The sequence below is a fragment of the Bos taurus genome, chromosome 3 (genome assembly GCF_002263795.3).
Source record: "Bos taurus isolate L1 Dominette 01449 registration number 42190680 breed Hereford chromosome 3, ARS-UCD2.0, whole genome shotgun sequence".
Classification (NCBI taxonomy): Eukaryota; Metazoa; Chordata; class Mammalia; order Artiodactyla; family Bovidae; genus Bos; species Bos taurus.
In genome coordinates this window covers 10,111,982-10,129,510 of record NC_037330.1, presented here as the reverse complement: position 1 = coordinate 10,129,510, position 17,529 = coordinate 10,111,982, and the positions used below count along the sequence as shown (strand labels likewise).

Here is a 17,529-nt window from a genome sequence, read left to right as displayed (position 1 = left end):
TGAAGAGTGAAGTCAGGCCCTCCTGACATGCCTAGCATGGCCTCTCATCTCTTCCATAACACTACTCTCCACCCCACTCTCTCCCAGCACCAGAATCTGGGTCACAGTGGGGTGGAGCTCTGGCCATCCCCCATATCTAATAAGTAACTCCCAATTGATTTTCCAGCTCTTCCTTCCCCACCAATAGGTCTGACTGTTGGCATCACAGGGCAGGCCTGGAAAATCACTCACACATTATTGGTGCTCTCCACCCCCATCCTTACCTGGAGGTGCATATAAACCCTGACATGCCTGAGATCTAATAATGTGAAGCTCAGAAACTGGGTGAACAACCACCGTGCTCTCTGTACCCTCATCCTGGTCATTGCTGCTGCTATACCAGCCCCAGGCCAAGAACATGAACAAGCTGATGTCTTGGGTCTCTGTCCTCATCATCCTCCCAGAAGCCTTTGCTCAGACAGGTAGGGTGGTCAGGGTATGATTCAGGAACATGAGATGAGAAAAGATTGAATGTTCTTCTTCTCCTGCATTTATAGTAAAGGTCACTCTGTTTCTCCCTGTCTGTCCACAGACCTCAGAGGGAAGGTATTTGTGTTTCCTAGAGAATCTTCCACTGACCATGTGACCCTGATCACAAAGCTGGAGAAACCTCTGAAGAACTTGACCTTGTGTCTCCGAGCCTATAGTGATCTCTCCCGGGGCTACAGCCTCTTCTCCTACAACATCCACAGCAAGGATAACGAGCTACTGGTTTTTAAAAACGGAATTGGAGAGTACAGTCTATACATTGGAAAAACCAAAGTTACTGTTAGAGCTACCGAGAAGTTCCCCAGCCCAGTGCACATCTGTACCAGCTGGGAGTCTTCCACAGGCATTGCTGAATTCTGGATCAACGGGAAGCCACTGGTGAAAAGGGGCCTGAAACAGGGTTATGCTGTGGGAGCTCACCCCAAGATTGTCTTGGGACAAGAGCAGGATTCCTATGGAGGAGGGTTTGATAAGAACCAGTCCTTTATGGGAGAGATTGGGGATTTATACATGTGGGACTCTGTCCTGTCGCCGGAAGAAATCTTACTTGTGTACCAGGGTTCCTCGTCCATCAGTCCCACCATCCTGGACTGGCAGGCTTTGAAATATGAAATCAAAGGCTATGTTATTGTCAAGCCCATGGTGTGGGGCTGAGGTCTGGAATCAATGAAAGCACTTGAAAATCAAACAACCAATACCCAAGAGTTCTGCTTAAAGCAACTGGACGCTAAATTGTAGATCTGTAGCTCTTTCTTCTTTGAATTTCCCATCTACAAGTATGCCTAATTAAAAAATGTATTATGCCACCTGCATTTGTTTAGTGCTTGTCATAGTCCCAAACATTTTCTCTTATATCTACTTATTTGAAAATTGTTTAATTAACCAGAAAAATCAGCCTGCAAGTTATGAGGAGGGAAATCTTTAAGTAACTAAAAAGATATGTCAGAGCACTCAGTGAGTATGGTCAGTAGCAACACTTACATGCTACTAATAATCATTGCATTAACAATTCGAAATTCATGTGGAGTTGCAACAGAAATCTTTCTATTTGGTTTTCCAGCTACAAAATCAAAAAGAGGTCTGAGCTTCTGCCAAGAAGACAACTATAATGAGATAAGCAAGCAAGCAACAGTTGAGAACTTGATAGCAAGTAATGAGATGGGGAAAAAAAATTAGAACCAGCAGAAATGAAAACTAAAAATGTTTAAGAGTCTGGATCATTTTGGGTAAAGGCAAGCCTGCCTTTTTTTCCCCCCTCAAAAATTCCAATGGTACCATACAATGACTGATTTCCATAAAACTGTCCTGAAGTCATCAAGAATCTTGCTCACATGAATTCCCAGTTGAAAATCCTTCCATGGATCCCCACTTCACACAGGATGTAACTTAAACCCTTTGACATACCCCCCATTAACTGGTCTCAGCTTATCTCTTTAAGATACAACTCTTAGCACAGCAACAGGCATCCCAATTACAACACTACAAAATAATTATCAGATGCTATTATTAGTAGTTATCTTCATTATTATTAAAACTATGGAGCAGAGTGTTTGGCATATCCTCAACAGATATGAATTCCCTTCTCAGAGAAGCAAGGACTCCAAAGAAAGTTTGGCTGCATATGAGAAATAAGGCAGGCTTTGCCCACAGATAACAGAGCATGAAGCGAAGGGAAGTCAGAAAGACAGCATCCAGTAGAGCTTCAGAATAACCAAGTGATTGCTTCTTTTTTTTCACTTTTCTTTTTTCCCAAGTGATTACTTCTAACTGGTGTCCATTCACCCAGGATGGACAAAGAGGCAGGCACAGACACAATAAAGTAGGCTGGAGCTTTCAACAACACGGCCCCAGGGCTGGTCATAACCGGAAGACTCTATAAAGGAGTTTTCCTTAATGAGAGTGTTTGCAACTTTCTCTATGTTTTATATGGGAAACTTCATGGAGAGCTCTAAGGTTAAAGCAATGAGGTCTGCTTGGGCTTCGGATATGCCTTAGCTCAGAGTGAGGATTTTAAGAAAAGATTTTCTCTTTTCTTCACTAGAAAGCATCAGTATGTAGTCACCTTAGAAAAGCAACATGGAGACTTTCTAGGCATTCATGGTACTTCTTCTTATTTAGAAAGAACAGGTGTCCAAGAACACTCAAAGAAGAGAAGGAAAGCTGAAACATGATCTCAGTCACCTTTAATTCTTACCATGTTGTCACGCTAAGTCGATTCAGTCTTGTCCGACTTTGCAGCCCTATGGACCGTCATTCACCAGGCTCCTCTGTCTATGGGATTCTTCTGGCAAAAATACTAGAGTGGGTTCCCATGCCTTCCTCCAGGGGATCTTCCCAACCCAGGGATCTAGCCCTTGCTCGTAACATCTCCTGCATTTGCATATGAGTTCTTTACCACTAGTACCACCTGGGAATATGACTAAATAGCTGATTAACTTATAAACTAGACTGCATTTGTGTTCCAGAATTTTCCATCTAGGTTTTTTCTCGCTGTAACCATTCTTCTGTGAGTTCAATACGGGAGATGCTCAGGGATTCCATCATACACTGGGACAGTAGTCAAGCACACACATCATGTCACATCCAACCACAGGATCCAAAGCAAAACTCATCTAATGTTACTGGTAAGTTACACTAAGGTCCATAGTCTACAAGGGGCTGATCCAACTGTGTCTGGAGCAAGGAGGCAAAGGCAAATATTTCATCCAGAGCTCTAGCTGCTACACCAACTTCTCATGGTAACCTCATGGTGTTCTTGTGAGGATCAGAATTGATAACACAACACCTACTCAGTACATGTTCCAGCACCATGTAAGTGCAGAAAGCTATGACAAACCTAGACAGTGTATTAAAAAGCAAAGACATCACTTTGCCAACAGAAGTCCATCTAGTCAAAGCTATGGTTTTTTCCAGCAGTCATGTATGGACGTGAGAGGTGGACCATAAAGAAGGGTAAGTGCCAAAGAATTGATGCTTTCAAATTGTGGTGCTTGGAGAAGACTCTTGAGAGAGTCCTTTGGACAGCAGGGAGATCAAACCAGTCAGTCTTAAAGATTTCCTGAACATACATTGTAAGGACTGATGGTGATACTCCAATCCTTTGGCCACCTGATGCAAAGAGCTGACTCATTGGAAAAGACCCTGATGCTGGGAAAGATTGAAGGCAAAAGAAGAGGGCAACAGAGGATGAGATTGGTTAGATAGCATCACCAACTCAGTGGACATGAATGTGAGCAAACTCCAGGAGATAGTGAAAGACAAGGAAGCCTGGCACACTGCAGTTCCTGGGGTCACAAAGAGTTGGACACAATATAGCAACTGAACAACAAATGCTAAGTGTCACCTATGACGTAAAAGAAACTGAGACTTACTACCTAAATCTTTAAATCATCTGCCTTAACTTCTTGGTATATTCCTACAAACAGAAAAATTCATTCTGTGTTTTCAGCCTCTGCTCCCAAACCTACCCCTTACCTAACCAAACCCATGTACATCCCCTGTTAGTAGCAGAAATAGGGTAAAGCTCTTCACATGGACATTGAGGGTCATCACATCTGACTTTTATACAAGTACATTTTCATTGAGATTAACTAAGCAGGAGCAACACACTAACGTAGATTCAAAAGAACAGAAGATAGTGCCATGTGACATTCAACACATCTTTGTCTGAGGTGAGCAATTTTTCTCCAGGAGAAAAAGAAAAAGTCAGGCCATGTGAGACCAGAGCCTGCCCAGTGTTCCCGGTATGATCCAATTGTATGAGATATCTGGACTTATTTCAGGATTCTGACTCCATTCAGACCCATGGGATACACAGTAAGTCTCTTGGCAAATAAACCCAGGAGACAAGAGCTAGACAACAGGAATCCTCCTGAGAGTCCCCGTCAAATCAGACTTTAAAGGGACTGTTCCTTGAAGGTCAGATTTGCTCAGTGCGAATGTTTCACCTTATGCTTCAGCCAAAGTGCAATTTACTGTGAGTGATCTAATAATGTAGTAAGGCTGACCTAGACCCTAATAAGGCTGAGTTTTGTATGACATTAAGATTCTACTAGGGCTTCCTTGGTAGCTCAGGTGGTAAAGAATCTGCCAGAAATGCAGGAGACCCTGGTTCTATTATTTATTCTAGCAAAAAATGACAATCAGTTTTCTTGGCATTGCAGTGACTTCTTGTAAATAAGTCATAATTGCCTGCTATGTCCTATAGCCAGAAAAGAGCACAGGCAGATTCTACAGACTCAAGAAGGCAAGGGGGCGGATTCTTCTGGGTATGGGAAGGCTTCTGTCCCAAAGAAAAGTCATCACTCTCTTGTTTATTCAAATAGTTCACATAATCATCAGTTTCTTAAGAAGTCAGCTCCTCCATTCCTGGCACCTTACATCTATTTTCTTTAATGAAAGGAAAAGAAAGGACAGGACAAGATGGAAAGCCTGGCAAAAGACAACATCATTTTTTTTTTTTTTTTTAGCAGCACGACTCCTTTTAACTCAAAATACAATTATAGAGACTTAGCCTACCTTGCATAGTTTATTTTTTTAAACACAGATTCGGTTTCTAGGCACAGATTTTGCTTATAAAGATCTAGATATTTTTAAGAATCCATGGGTTTTGTCATAATTTCTTCCCTTTGCAAATGGTATTTCCTTTACACCCTCAAATTGTGCTTTTCCCCTCTATCTTATTTTTCTTTTTCCTCTAGTCAGAATTTCGGCTTCATGACTAAAATTTTGATGCATGAGCACATTTCAGTATCCTTACTCCCCCACAGGGTTTTTGTCCTTCTGGAGTGTTTAAATCATTTTGAAAGCTTCTTTCTGTTCTATACTGTGCTTTTGAGATTGTCTTCTAGCGTGTCACTTACACAGAAACGCCCCTAGGGTTCAGGCGCAGAGAGGACCCAGATTTGGATGGTAGAAAGGCTGCTGCTCCAGTGCCCAGCTGCAGTCACTCTGGCTGGGCTGGCTCACAAGAGTAACCAGGACGAAGAAAGGGGATGATCATCTGGTGCTAAAAGTATCCTTAAGTTCACTGACACCTGTTCTAACTGCTGAGAACGCAACCCAGCCATTCTCCACTGGTATAATCAACGCCCCCATTCCACACACCACTTCAGCACCATGGCGCCCTCTGCAACTTCTCCCCTCCCAAAGCAAACACTGGGGATTGTTCACTGAATTGACTCCAGGTAAGAATGCAATGTGATTTACTCCCATGTCCCATACTTCCCCATCTCCTTCACTGGGGCCTCCCTCACCTCCAGAGGCAGTTATCAGCCCTCTGCTGGTTATTTCAACAACACCTATCTTTACAGTAACAATTTTGGATTGTGCTTTTTAAAAAGACAGGTTAAAAATGAGATAGGAAGCAACTGCCCTTCATCTTCCATTTCATTCCTTCATGCTACAACACCCCTGAAGATGTGACAAGATGGAGTGACCACACCCTAGAACTCCTGAAATGGAGAACAATCATTGGGAAGAACGCTTGGAAAAACATTCCAAGTGTGATGAGCATATGACACCCAGCCTAGGAAGCACAGCCAGTGACCAAAGTACACTGTGCTCAGTCGCTCAGTCATGTCTGACTCTTTGCGATCCCGTGGACTGTAGCCTCTGTCCATGGAATTCCCCAGGCAAGAATACTGGAGTAGGTTGCCATTTCCTTCTCTATGGGATCTTTCCAAGCCAGGGATTGAACCCAGGTCTCCTACATTGCAGGCAGATTCTTTACTGTCTGAGCCAACAGGGAAGCCACTGCTGTGCTCAGTCGCTCAGTTGTGTCCAACTCTTTGTGACCCCATGGACTGTAGCCCACCAGGCTCCTCTGTCCAAGGGGATTCTCCAGGCAAGAATACTGAAGTTGGGTTGCCATGCCCTCCTACAGGAGATCTTCCCAACCCAGAGATTGAACCCGGGTCTCCCTCACTGCAGCCACATTCTTTACTGTTTGAGTCACAGAGAAGCCTGCACTTTATGGAGGGTGAATCCCAGTTACTGCAGCACTATTTGTTCATCTTGTCTGAAGGGAATGTTGAGGCTTGGGCTGTACTTGAGTTACTAGGCAGCAGAAGTGACAGCTCCCTCTAGGGACAGGGCTTCACTCTTCCCTGCCTACTGTGCACCTTGCCTCTAAATAAATGCAACATGGAAAGAACACTGCTTTGAACATTTGCATTGAACATTTGCATTATATACTCCCACACGTCTTGATCTGGCCTTCTTTTTGCATTTTTTTGCCACATTCTAAGAATATCCTGCCTTAAGATAGTCTTTCATTGTCTGTGCAATCCAATTCAAATGTGCACCAAAGGCAATAAACTTATTTCTCCCCTCTCTTTTTTCTCCTGGGCTTATATACCTGGGCCACATTCCCTGGTCATCAGCCATCCTCTTTATAACTTTATAACTTCTTTGAAGAAGGTAACTTTATAATTACCTGAGGCATGCTTAACAACAAATCTGGCTGATTTGGGGTGAAAGCAGTACTTTTCAGGCCCAAAAGAGTCCTGGGATTTTTTTTTTCTTTTCTCTTCTCTTTCTCTTTCAACTCAATTCAGCTTACTATTGTCGTTTTCTTCTCTGGCTCCAAATATGCCTGCAGCTTTGCTGGCTCAATACCTCCTTAGCTATTTTTTGTAACTCATTGCAATAGGTTCATCAGGAAAGGAGGAAAGCACGTAAGATCTGATGTTGTTATCTATGACATGTTAAAAGTTCTGTTACCTCCCTGTAACCTGGCTTTCCAATCCAAGACTCTACTGAAATTGGCCAGTACATCACCAGTGACCTCTTTCTTACTCGATTTAATATCTGTTTTCAGCTGTTATCCTCCTTTACCTTCTCCATACTATGAGCTATAGTTTTATACTCAGAGTTAAAATAATTTAAAATAAGGCCCATAATCTTCATTGTCAATACAGCCATTAAAAAAGTTTCATATAATCTCATCCCTACTCGAACATAATGGTTAACCTATAATATCAGCTATATATTCTTTCAGACATCTTGCATATATAAAAATATGCATTCACACACACACAGACACACACAGACACACACACACATTTTTAACCATATGGCAGCACACCATGTTATTGTTCTTTAAATAGCTTTTTTTTTTTTTTTTTTGCTTTTCATGCATTCCACATGTCTGTCTATGGTAATGCACCAGAGCAGCAGTGTTCATCACAACTTTCACCAAGGAAGGAAATGTTTGATATGCGTGCTGCCCAACAGAGTAGCCACTAGTCACATGTTCCTTTTTCGTACTTGAAATGTGGCTACCATGACTGATGAACTGAATTTTTCCTTTAAGGAGCCATAGCTGTATAACTCTCATTCTTCCTGAAAAGCTTAGAGTTGCACTGACACTCTCTTTCATCTCAATCTATCCAACTGGTATCTCAGCAGCCTTTTTAATACAAGTTACTTTATTTAGTGGCACACTCATTTCTACTTTATTTTGTTAATATTTATTTTTGACTGTGTTGGGTCTTAGTTGCAGCACGTGGGATCAGCATTGTGGCATGTGATATCAGCAAACAGGCTCTTTGTTGCAGCTCACAGACTTAGTTGTCGCACAGCATGTGGGATCTTAAGTTCCCAGATCAGGGAACAAACCCATGTCCTCTGCATTGGATCACCTAAGCATTGGATCACCAAGGAAGTCCCCCTCATTTCTACTCTAAATGTCTGCCTCCTTATTTTCCGTGATGGAGTACTTTCCAGAATATCCACATTTTCTGTATTGTGCTCCCTAGATTCCCAGGAAAGATTCACTAAGAATATAGATTCCTAGATTGCTAGTGGAAGTTTTCTAGATTTTCCCAAATCCTCCAGCTTGCTCGTATGACCTTGTTCCTTGTGGAAAGTGGTTCAAACTACCATTTGAAATATGGTGCCAATCCCAGAGTCCCTCACCAAATTTCCAGGAAATACTGTGTGTGCTTGCAAGGTAGAACAGAACAAGAGAGGTCCTTGTGTTCCTTCCAGTCATTACCAGCAAGAAGTTTTTCTTCCTGCCTCTGGATTTCACCTCTTGCACATGGCACCCTTTTTCTGCATGGCCATCACCCACCTGTCTGCACTTTCCAAATACCACTAACTCAAGACTACACATGACAACTCTAAACGAAGGTTTGGGGCTCTTGGGAAACTTTACAACACAACATTGTTTAGCAAAAGGAGAGGAGGGTGGCAGAAGATGAGATGATTAGGTAGCATCACCAAGTCAATGGATATGAAATTGAGCAAACTCGAGGAGATAGCAGAGGACCAGGAAGCCTGACATGCTGCAGTCCATGGGGTCACAGAGTCAGACAAAACTTAGCAACTGAGCAACAAAAATATAAGTTAGCAAGCAATTTTAAATCAATTATTACAATGTTTTTATTTTTAAGTCCCTCTGCCAAAAAGAAACTGCTATTTCTTTCATTCAAGGTCCAGCCTTCTGACATGTTGCTGATCCTCCTCTCTTTTCCAACAATTTCCCCTTTTCTCCTTAGTTTGCTGCTAAGTCACTTCAGTTGTGTCCGACTCTGTGCAACCCCATAGACGGCAGCCCATCAGGCTCCCCCGTCCCTGGGATTCTCCAGGCAAGAACATTGGAGTGGGTTGCCATTTCCTTCTCCAGTGCATGGAAGTGAAAAGTGAAAGTGAAGTCGCTCAGTCGTGTCTGACTCTTCACAACCCCACGGACTGCAGCCTACCAGGCTCCTGCGCCCATGGGATTTTCCAGGCAAGAGTACTGGTGTGGGTTGCCATTGCCTTCTCCTTAGTTTACCCACCCCTAAACCCTCAAATCCCTGTTGTTACTTTCACAACAAAGCAACTTTGCCAATGGTTTGTCTCACCTAGACCGTCTGGGCTGAGCCCCAAATCCTTCATCTTCACTCTTGCTAACGTGTCCCTAAAGACCAGCTCTCCTGAGATTAATTCTGTACACTGTTCTCAGAAATTTCTCCTAAGTGGCACCAGTGATTTTTAATTCAGTAAGTCTAACTCTCTCATCTTCATTTTGTTTTCCCAACTTCTCATACTTTCCCTAGAAGAGAAAGGCAAAGCTAGGATGTGTACACTCAAGGGTACTGTGGCTTCAGATCAAATCAGTCGCTCAGTCGTGTCTGACTCTTTGCGACTTACACATCATTAAAACAAAACAGTCTTTCATCCACTCTCTACAAAAACAACATATTCAGGATAAGAACTTGAAAGAATGTGTGCAGTAGTCTCACATATTGGTCATTCCTTAGAGGCTTAACAAAAGGTAAAGGAGATAGCAAAAACTGGGAAAAGGGAGGGGGCTAAAGAAGCCATAATGCTGTGCCAGCACCCTACCTATTGATCATACAGTGAGGAAATCGACTCACGTGTGCATATCTGTCTGTCCTCTACACTCTTCTCTCTATCCCTGTTCTAGAGTCCACACCACAATGGGAATTTCTCGATGTTGACTCCCTGCATTGTTCTCAGACACTGAAACTGAAGAATGCAGAGAAAAAAACCTCACAGAAGTGACAGAGTTCATTTTCCTAGGATTCTCCACATTCCATGAACAGCAGATTACCCTCTTCATGGTTTTTCTCATCCTGTACATTACCCTTGGCTGGCAATGCCATCATTGTGAGCATCATCCACATTGATCATCACCTCCACACTCTCAGGTACTTCTTCCTAAGAATGCTGGCCAGTTCAAAGGCCATATACACACTGGTCACAATTCCACGTACGCTCTCTGACCTCGTAGCCCAGAACCCACCAATCTCCCTGGCAGGCTGTACCATTCGAATATTCTTCTTTCTTACCTTAACCATCAACAACTGCTTTCTGCTCATGGGGAAGGGGTATGACCACTACGTGGCCATCTGCAACCCTTTGAGATACACACTCATCATGAGCAAGATCAGTTGGATGGTGTGCATCCAACTGATGAGTGGAGACTACAGCATTGGCTTGGCCATGGCAGCTGTCCAATATCCATATTTACTTTACCCTTCCATCACAGGGTGGTTGGTCATTTCTTCTGTGACACTCTCCCTGTCATAAAATTCTCCTGTATAGAGAGAATGAGATCATCGATTTTGTTGTCAGTGTGTCTGTGATCCTGGTTATCATGGGCCTGGGCTTCACCTCCTATATTCTCATCATCTCCACCATCCTCTAGATCACCTCAACCAAAGGCCAGAAGTTGGCCTTTGCCACTTGCGCCTCCCACCTCACTGTGGTCATTGTCCACTATGGCTGTGCTTCCATTGCCTACCTCAAGCCCAAGTCAGAGAACAGCAAGGATGAGGATCAGCTGATCTCAGTGACCTACACTGTCATCACCCCCCTACTGAACCTTGTGGTGTACACCCTGAGGAGTAATGAGGCCGAGGATGCCCTGTGCAGAGCTATCTGCAGAAACATTTCTTAATCCATCAACCCTTTTTATAAAGAACAGTATGTGTTCTTGATGCATTCAACCTCAAGTCTGTCCTGTGCAATCTGTCCTGTAATGAGCTGTGCATATCTTGCTTCAACATCTTCACTGCAAAAATTGTCAACTTTGTCTCCATACATTTCAAACTTTGGTCCAAGCATTTTCAATTTTTTGAGTATATAAGAGGTCAGGGAAGATGGGCATGATTTTTTAAAAAACACATCCAAATTTTCAGGGTAGGGCAGCAGACTTCTTTAAAGCATATTAATGTGAGTATTTTATGTTTGAAAAAAATTTAATCTCTATTACTTTCATAATACAACCTACAGAAAATAAAACTTGGACAAAATCTTCCCAGCAAGATAAGAATAGTCGGTGGTAAGGAAGAAAAGTATATCAGAACCTTTGAGAAAGATGAGATGTGTGTTATTTTTTTTTATTAATAAGCCTTGAAATCACCGATTTAGTCCTCAGAATTTCAGTCTTTATTATTTGGTTTATACTAGAGCCTTTGCTTCCATCCAATATCTTCAGAGTGCTGCTGCTAAGTCACTTCAGTCGTGTCCGACTCTGTGCGACCCCATAGATGGCAGCCCACCAGGCTCCCCCATCCCTGGGATTCTCCAGGCAAGAACACCGGAGTAGGTTGCCATTTCCTTCTCCAGTACCTGAAAGTGAAAAGTGAAAGTGAAGTCGCTCAGTCGTGTCCGACTCTTAGTGACCCCATGGACTTCAGCCCAACAGGCTCCTCTGTCCATGGGATTTTCCAGGCAAGAGTATTGGAGTGGGGTGCCATTGCTTTCTCTGTCAGAGTGCTAGCCAGGGCTATAAATTGTGAACAACTCTCACCTCTCTATAATCTGACTGTGCTAGTCCATTCTCTCAGCTGCTGGTTCTCTTTATGGAGTCAGTTTCTCTCTAATCAATATGAAGAATAATAAATTGGTCAAAAAGAGCCATACTTTTTTTGGATTGAGAACCATAAAGATACTCTTTGCTGGCACACACCATGGCACTTTCTGGATAGTACCATAAAGAAGAATTAGAACAAAACCAACAGCACCAGTAGTCAGAAGTAGTTCAGAGATTTGTTTAATCACTCATTTCACAAAAAAAAAAGAAAAAAGAAAAAAAGGCTAAAAAAGAAAATAATATCTATTTCTACTTCTACTAGAAGGAAACAATCCTTCCCCAGGGCTGTTCAGGGAGTTTTTCTGGTTTCATGCTATTGGGACATACTTGCTATATTGTTGCCTTGGGTGGTGCTAGGGAGAGTTAAAGACTCTGGTCCTGTGCATTTTTCTACTAAAGTATTTTGTATTAAAACAAAAATGCTTCTCTGCTCATCCCTTAATTCTGTCTTCTTACTTAAAGGAGTGATTTCCTTTCCCTTGTACTGAGAAGGGGTAGGTAACTTTCAAGGAACTCCTCTACAGTAACATCTAGCTTTACAGACTTCAGAGAATCTAGGTGGGAAGACCATACTTCTTCCAAGGCCTTGTCACCTCTAATTTCTGTCCTGCGTCATTGAAATTTCTACACCATAACAGCAAGTCTTCCTATAAAAGCTCTTGAAAGGTCAAGAGCTGGGTTTGAAAATCCTGGACTTGCCATAGATCTGCCCTGACTGTGCTCTTAAGATCAACCCTCCGTGAAGCCATCTCTCCTATGCCTGAAGACAGCACCCCCTGAGGAGTGGGGGCATGCATTCCTCCAAAATGAGACTGTCTCCTCTGAAAGTATGAAAGACCCCTTTTATAAATACAGTGTTTTTAATTCTGCCTCACTAGTCATCAAAAAACATTTTTAATCCCCTTACCTATTTATTCTGTACTGACTATTATCTGGTTATAAATGCTACCTTACGTTTTCTAGAGCAGCATCATTTACCTCACTCCCAGTTAGGAAATTAGTTACTCTTTTTTATTTGCCCCTATAGTTCTTTGTGCAAAATTATATTAGGACAGCGTTTTTCTCATTGTGCTTTTGTCGCTTATGAGTTGCTTTCTATCACTGAATCAAAAAGTGTATCAGGATCAGATATATGATATGCCATATAAAGTTAAGAATCAGAACTGTTTCTCTCACTGTTATGCCTCGTGCCTAGTAAAGTGCTAGGTAGAATGGGTGCTTACTAAAGCCTCATAGAATAGTCAAGCACCAACTATGTATGAAGCACTAGGCTTGGACTTTCTGGCATGTTTTGATCAGTGAGACATATCTGTTATGCCTTTCTGGGTTCTTTGCAGCTGGCCGTCACCTAAAAACAAAGTAATAAGCAGATTCACAGAGGTGGGGCCACTTGGGTCTGTAATTTCTCCTTCTCTGGATTTTCTATAAGCCAAGTTGCTTCAAGACCCTCCTCACAGTCAGTATTAATTCAGTCACTATGCTACTAATCCCTTATTGTTGTTGTTGTTGTTGTTGTTTAACCACTAGGTCATGTCTGACTGTTTGCAACCCCATGAATTGTAGCTCACCAGACTCCTCTGTCCATGGGATTCTCCAGGCAGGCATACTAGAAAAGCTTGCCATTTCCTTCTCCATAAAGGACATGGAGTTACCATAAAAAAATCATTCTTACACTTACGAGGGTAGGACCTTCAAATCTTACTTTAAAAACAAATAAGTTTTTAAACAAAGAGTCATATGCCATATAAAATTAAGAATCAGGACACTTACCATAATGCCTTAAGTAAAATAAGTCAGAAAAAGAAAAATAGTTTATGAACTCACTCATATGTGGAATTTTATAAAGGAAAAAAGACTCAAAAAAAAAAAAAAAGGGAAAGAAACCAGAACAGGTTGTTCTGTTTTTGGTGGTTACCAGAGGAAGGGATAGGGGTGTTAAGTGAAAGTGATGAAAAAGTACAAACTTTTTTAGTTATAAGATAAATTAAGTTCTGAGACTGTAAGAAGCAACATGATGACTTGGTAACAATACTATATTGCATATTTGAAAGCTGCTAAGAGTGGGCTGCCGTCCATGGGGTCGCACAGAGTCGGACACAACTGAGCAGCAGTAGCAGCAGCAGCAAGAGTAGATCTCAGCAACTTAGAAAGTTGCTGAGAGTAGAACTTAGCAGTAGCCACAGGGCTAGAAAAGGTCAGTTTTCATTCCAATCCCAAAGAAGGGCAATGTCAAAGAATGTTAAAACTACCACACAATTGCACTCATTCCACATGCTAGCAAAGCGATGATCACAATTCTCCAAGCTAGGCTTCAACAGTACATGAACTGAGAACTTCCAGATGCTCAAGCTGACCTCTGGTCAGATTGGTCAGATTGCCAGTAACCACTGGATCATAGTAAAAGCAAAAGAATTCCAGAAAAACATCTATTTCTGCTTCATTGACTATACAAAAGCCTTTGACTGTGTGGATCACAACAAACTGTGGAAAATTCTTCAAGAGATGGGAATACCAGACCACATTACCTGCCTCCTGAGAAACCTGTATGCAGGTCAAGAAGCAATAGTTAGAACTGGACATGGAACAACAGACTGGTTCAAAATTGGGAAGGAGTATGTCAAGGCTGCATATTGTCAGTCTGCTTATTTAACTTCTATGCAGGGTACATCATGCAAAATACCAGGTTGGATGAAGCACAAGCTGGAATCAAGATTGCTGGAAGAAATATCAATAACCTCAGATATGTAGATGACACCACCCTTATGAGAGAAAGCAAAGAGAAACTAAAGAGCTTCTGATGAAACTGAAAGAGGATAGTGGAAAAACCTAGCTTAAAACTCAACATTAAAAAATGAAGATCATGACATCCAGTCCCATCACTTCATTGCAAATAGATGGGGAAACAATGGAAACAGTGATAGACTTTATTTTCTTGGGCTCCAAAATCACTATAGATGGTGACTGCAGCCATGAAATTAGAAGATACTTGTTCCTTGAAAGAAAAGCTATGACAAACCTAGACAGCATATTAAAAAGCAGGAACATTACTATGTCAACAAATGTCTATGTAGTCAAAACTATGGTTTTTCCAGTAGCCATGTACGGATGTAAGAGTTGGACCATAAAGAAGACTGAGCAGTGAGGAATTGATGCTTTTGAACTGTGGTGTTGAAGAAGACTCTTTAGTGTCCCTTGGACAGCAAGGAGATCAAGCCAGTCAATCCTAAAGGAAATCAATCCTGATTATCCATTGGAAGGACTGATGCTAAAGCTGAAGCTGAAGCTTCATTAATTTGGCCACTTGATATGAAGAGCCAACTCATTAGAAAAGACCCTGATCCTGGGAAAGATTGGAGACAGGAGTAGGGGACAACAGAAGATGAGACAGTTGGATGGCATCATTGACTCAATGGACATGAGTTTGAGCAAGCTCCAGGAGTTGGTGATGGTCAGGGAGGCCTGGCATGCTGCAGTCCATAGGATTACAAAGAGTTCAACACGACTGAATGACTGAACAACAACAGCAAAGAGTAGATCTTAAAAGTTTTCATCACAAGGACAAAAATGTGTAACAACATGTGGTAATGTTAACTAAACTTACTGTGGTAGTCACTTCACAGTAATTACATATATCAAATTGTCATGTTGTATACCTTAAACTTACACAATACTATAAGTCAATTAGGGGCTTCCCAGGAGGCACTAGTGGTAAAGAACCTACCTGCAATTGCAGGAGACATAAGAGATGTGGGTTCTATCCCTGGGTTAGGAAGATCCCCTGGAGGAGGGCATGGCAACCCACTCCTGTATTCTTGCCTGGAGAATCCCATGGACAGAGAAACCTGGCAGGCTGTAGTTCATGGGGTTGCACAGAGTCAGACATGACTGAAGCAACTTAGCACAGCAAACATAGATCAAGTACAACTCAATAAAAACTGGGGGGTTGGGGAGAAGAATCAAGGCATCTCCAAGGTATTATACTTTTGGGGAAATGACAAATCCATTATGAGGCCAAAAATCCTTCCATGGTTTTAGATTTTGAGTCATTCTAGAGCAAAGACTCATGACCCTTTGTTGCTGGCCATTCACCACGTCAAATTTCTCACCACCTCATTTTCCAGCCCCTATTTCATCCTAACATGAAGGTAGTATCAGAGGAGAAAGAAAACACAGAAATACCAACCATCAGCCATGAAAAGCTTGGTGGTGGGAAGCATCTATCTCTGGAAAATTGGGGAGGGGAGAAAGAGGCAGGAGATGACACAGAGGCATGGATTAGTGACCTGTGTCACTTGGCTCTCACTCTTTAGAATCTCATCTCCAAAGGAAAGAGAAATTTCAAGTGTTGTTGTGTATAGTGGAAGATGACTGTGCTTTACCAAAGGTTTACTACAAGGCAGGTACTATGCTCACCTACATTATTTCACATAATAATAGTATTTCAACTTTCTGGTACTTTGCATTTCATGACAGTCTTCAAATATAACATCCCATGTGCTTCTTACAGTAATATTATAAAGATGCACTTTTAAGCCCACTCTTTAGGTTAATGGTAGAAATGTTAACTGGCTTGCTTCAAGTCACATAGTTGGTAACTGACAGAACTAGAATTGATACCAAGATCCACTAGTAGACTTTAAACTATGTCTTCATCTCTGTATTACCACCATTTCTCATCTTTAATCTTTCTGAAAGATGCTGTACGCTCCTTTTGAAAGACATTATATGCTGTGAGTTATCCTGGTTTCATCCTGGACATCACTTCTATCAAAAAGTCTTCTCTAAATAATTTATGAAGTGTTCCTGCCATGAGCTGCCACACCCATCTAAGCTGATGGCTGCCTTAGCAGTGCATTAAAGTTGCCCACCTCCTAGTCTGCTCCCTCACCACACAGCAAACCCCTTGACAGAAGAACCACTTCTATATCCCTAGTACATAGCACAGTTCTCTGCATAAGACAGATCAATAAATATTTATCAAATATGAAAGTTAAATGCATAATGAGCACACTTGAAACTGCTTCTTGATGACTAAGTATTGATGAGTGTCCACTGCTCTTCTGTGCTATGAAGCATCCACGTTCTCCAGAGAGCAGTTTCTGCCTTTGTTCTAAAGAGCTCACAGACTCTTCTGCTTTGGAAATTTCTTGTTTGTCTCTTGTGATTCTTTTTCTCCTTTCTTGTTTTCTAGATATGAGCTGTCACATTTCTGAGCTGTCAGTGTTCTGAACTGTAGCAGCAAATCTTTCTTATATACTATTTCCAAACTGCAGTAGAGGAATAAAAGCAGAGGAACCATAGATAGAATTACCTGAAAAGTACCTTCCTTGAGAGACAGCATTGCACAGAGGTGAAGAACAAGAATCTGAAATCAGACTATAAGGGTCCTAATTTTACCTCTGTCCCTCACTAGATGTTCTCATTTCTCTATACACCTATTCCCAGATTTTTTTTATGGGGCAGTTGACAGTACCTAAGGAGGTAAGTATCATTATTCCCATTTTTAGAGCTGCAGTTTAGCAAAGTTCAGTAAAATTTAATCTGTTCAGTAAAGGTATATTGCATGTTAGACACTTGGGCTAGAGTAATATTCAGACATCAAAAACCCTGCCTTCATGGTGCTAAGAGGGGTATCCAAAAATTAAGCAAGAAGTGTTAAATCTTATGAT

General features: G+C 41.8%; 1 protein-coding gene and 1 pseudogene across 1 annotated transcript; both read left to right on the top strand.

Moving 5' to 3' along the window:
- Window positions 1–300: 300 nt before the first annotated feature.
- Window positions 301–1,336, top strand: APCS (amyloid P component, serum). Its single transcript, NM_001034466.2, is given in 2 exon segments — window positions 301–461; window positions 572–1,336. Coding segments are annotated over 2 exon segments (675 nt in total). The 5' UTR covers window positions 301–397; the 3' UTR covers window positions 1,183–1,336.
- OR10J30P (olfactory receptor family 10 subfamily J member 30, pseudogene) lies at window positions 10,029–10,942 on the top strand (annotated as a pseudogene).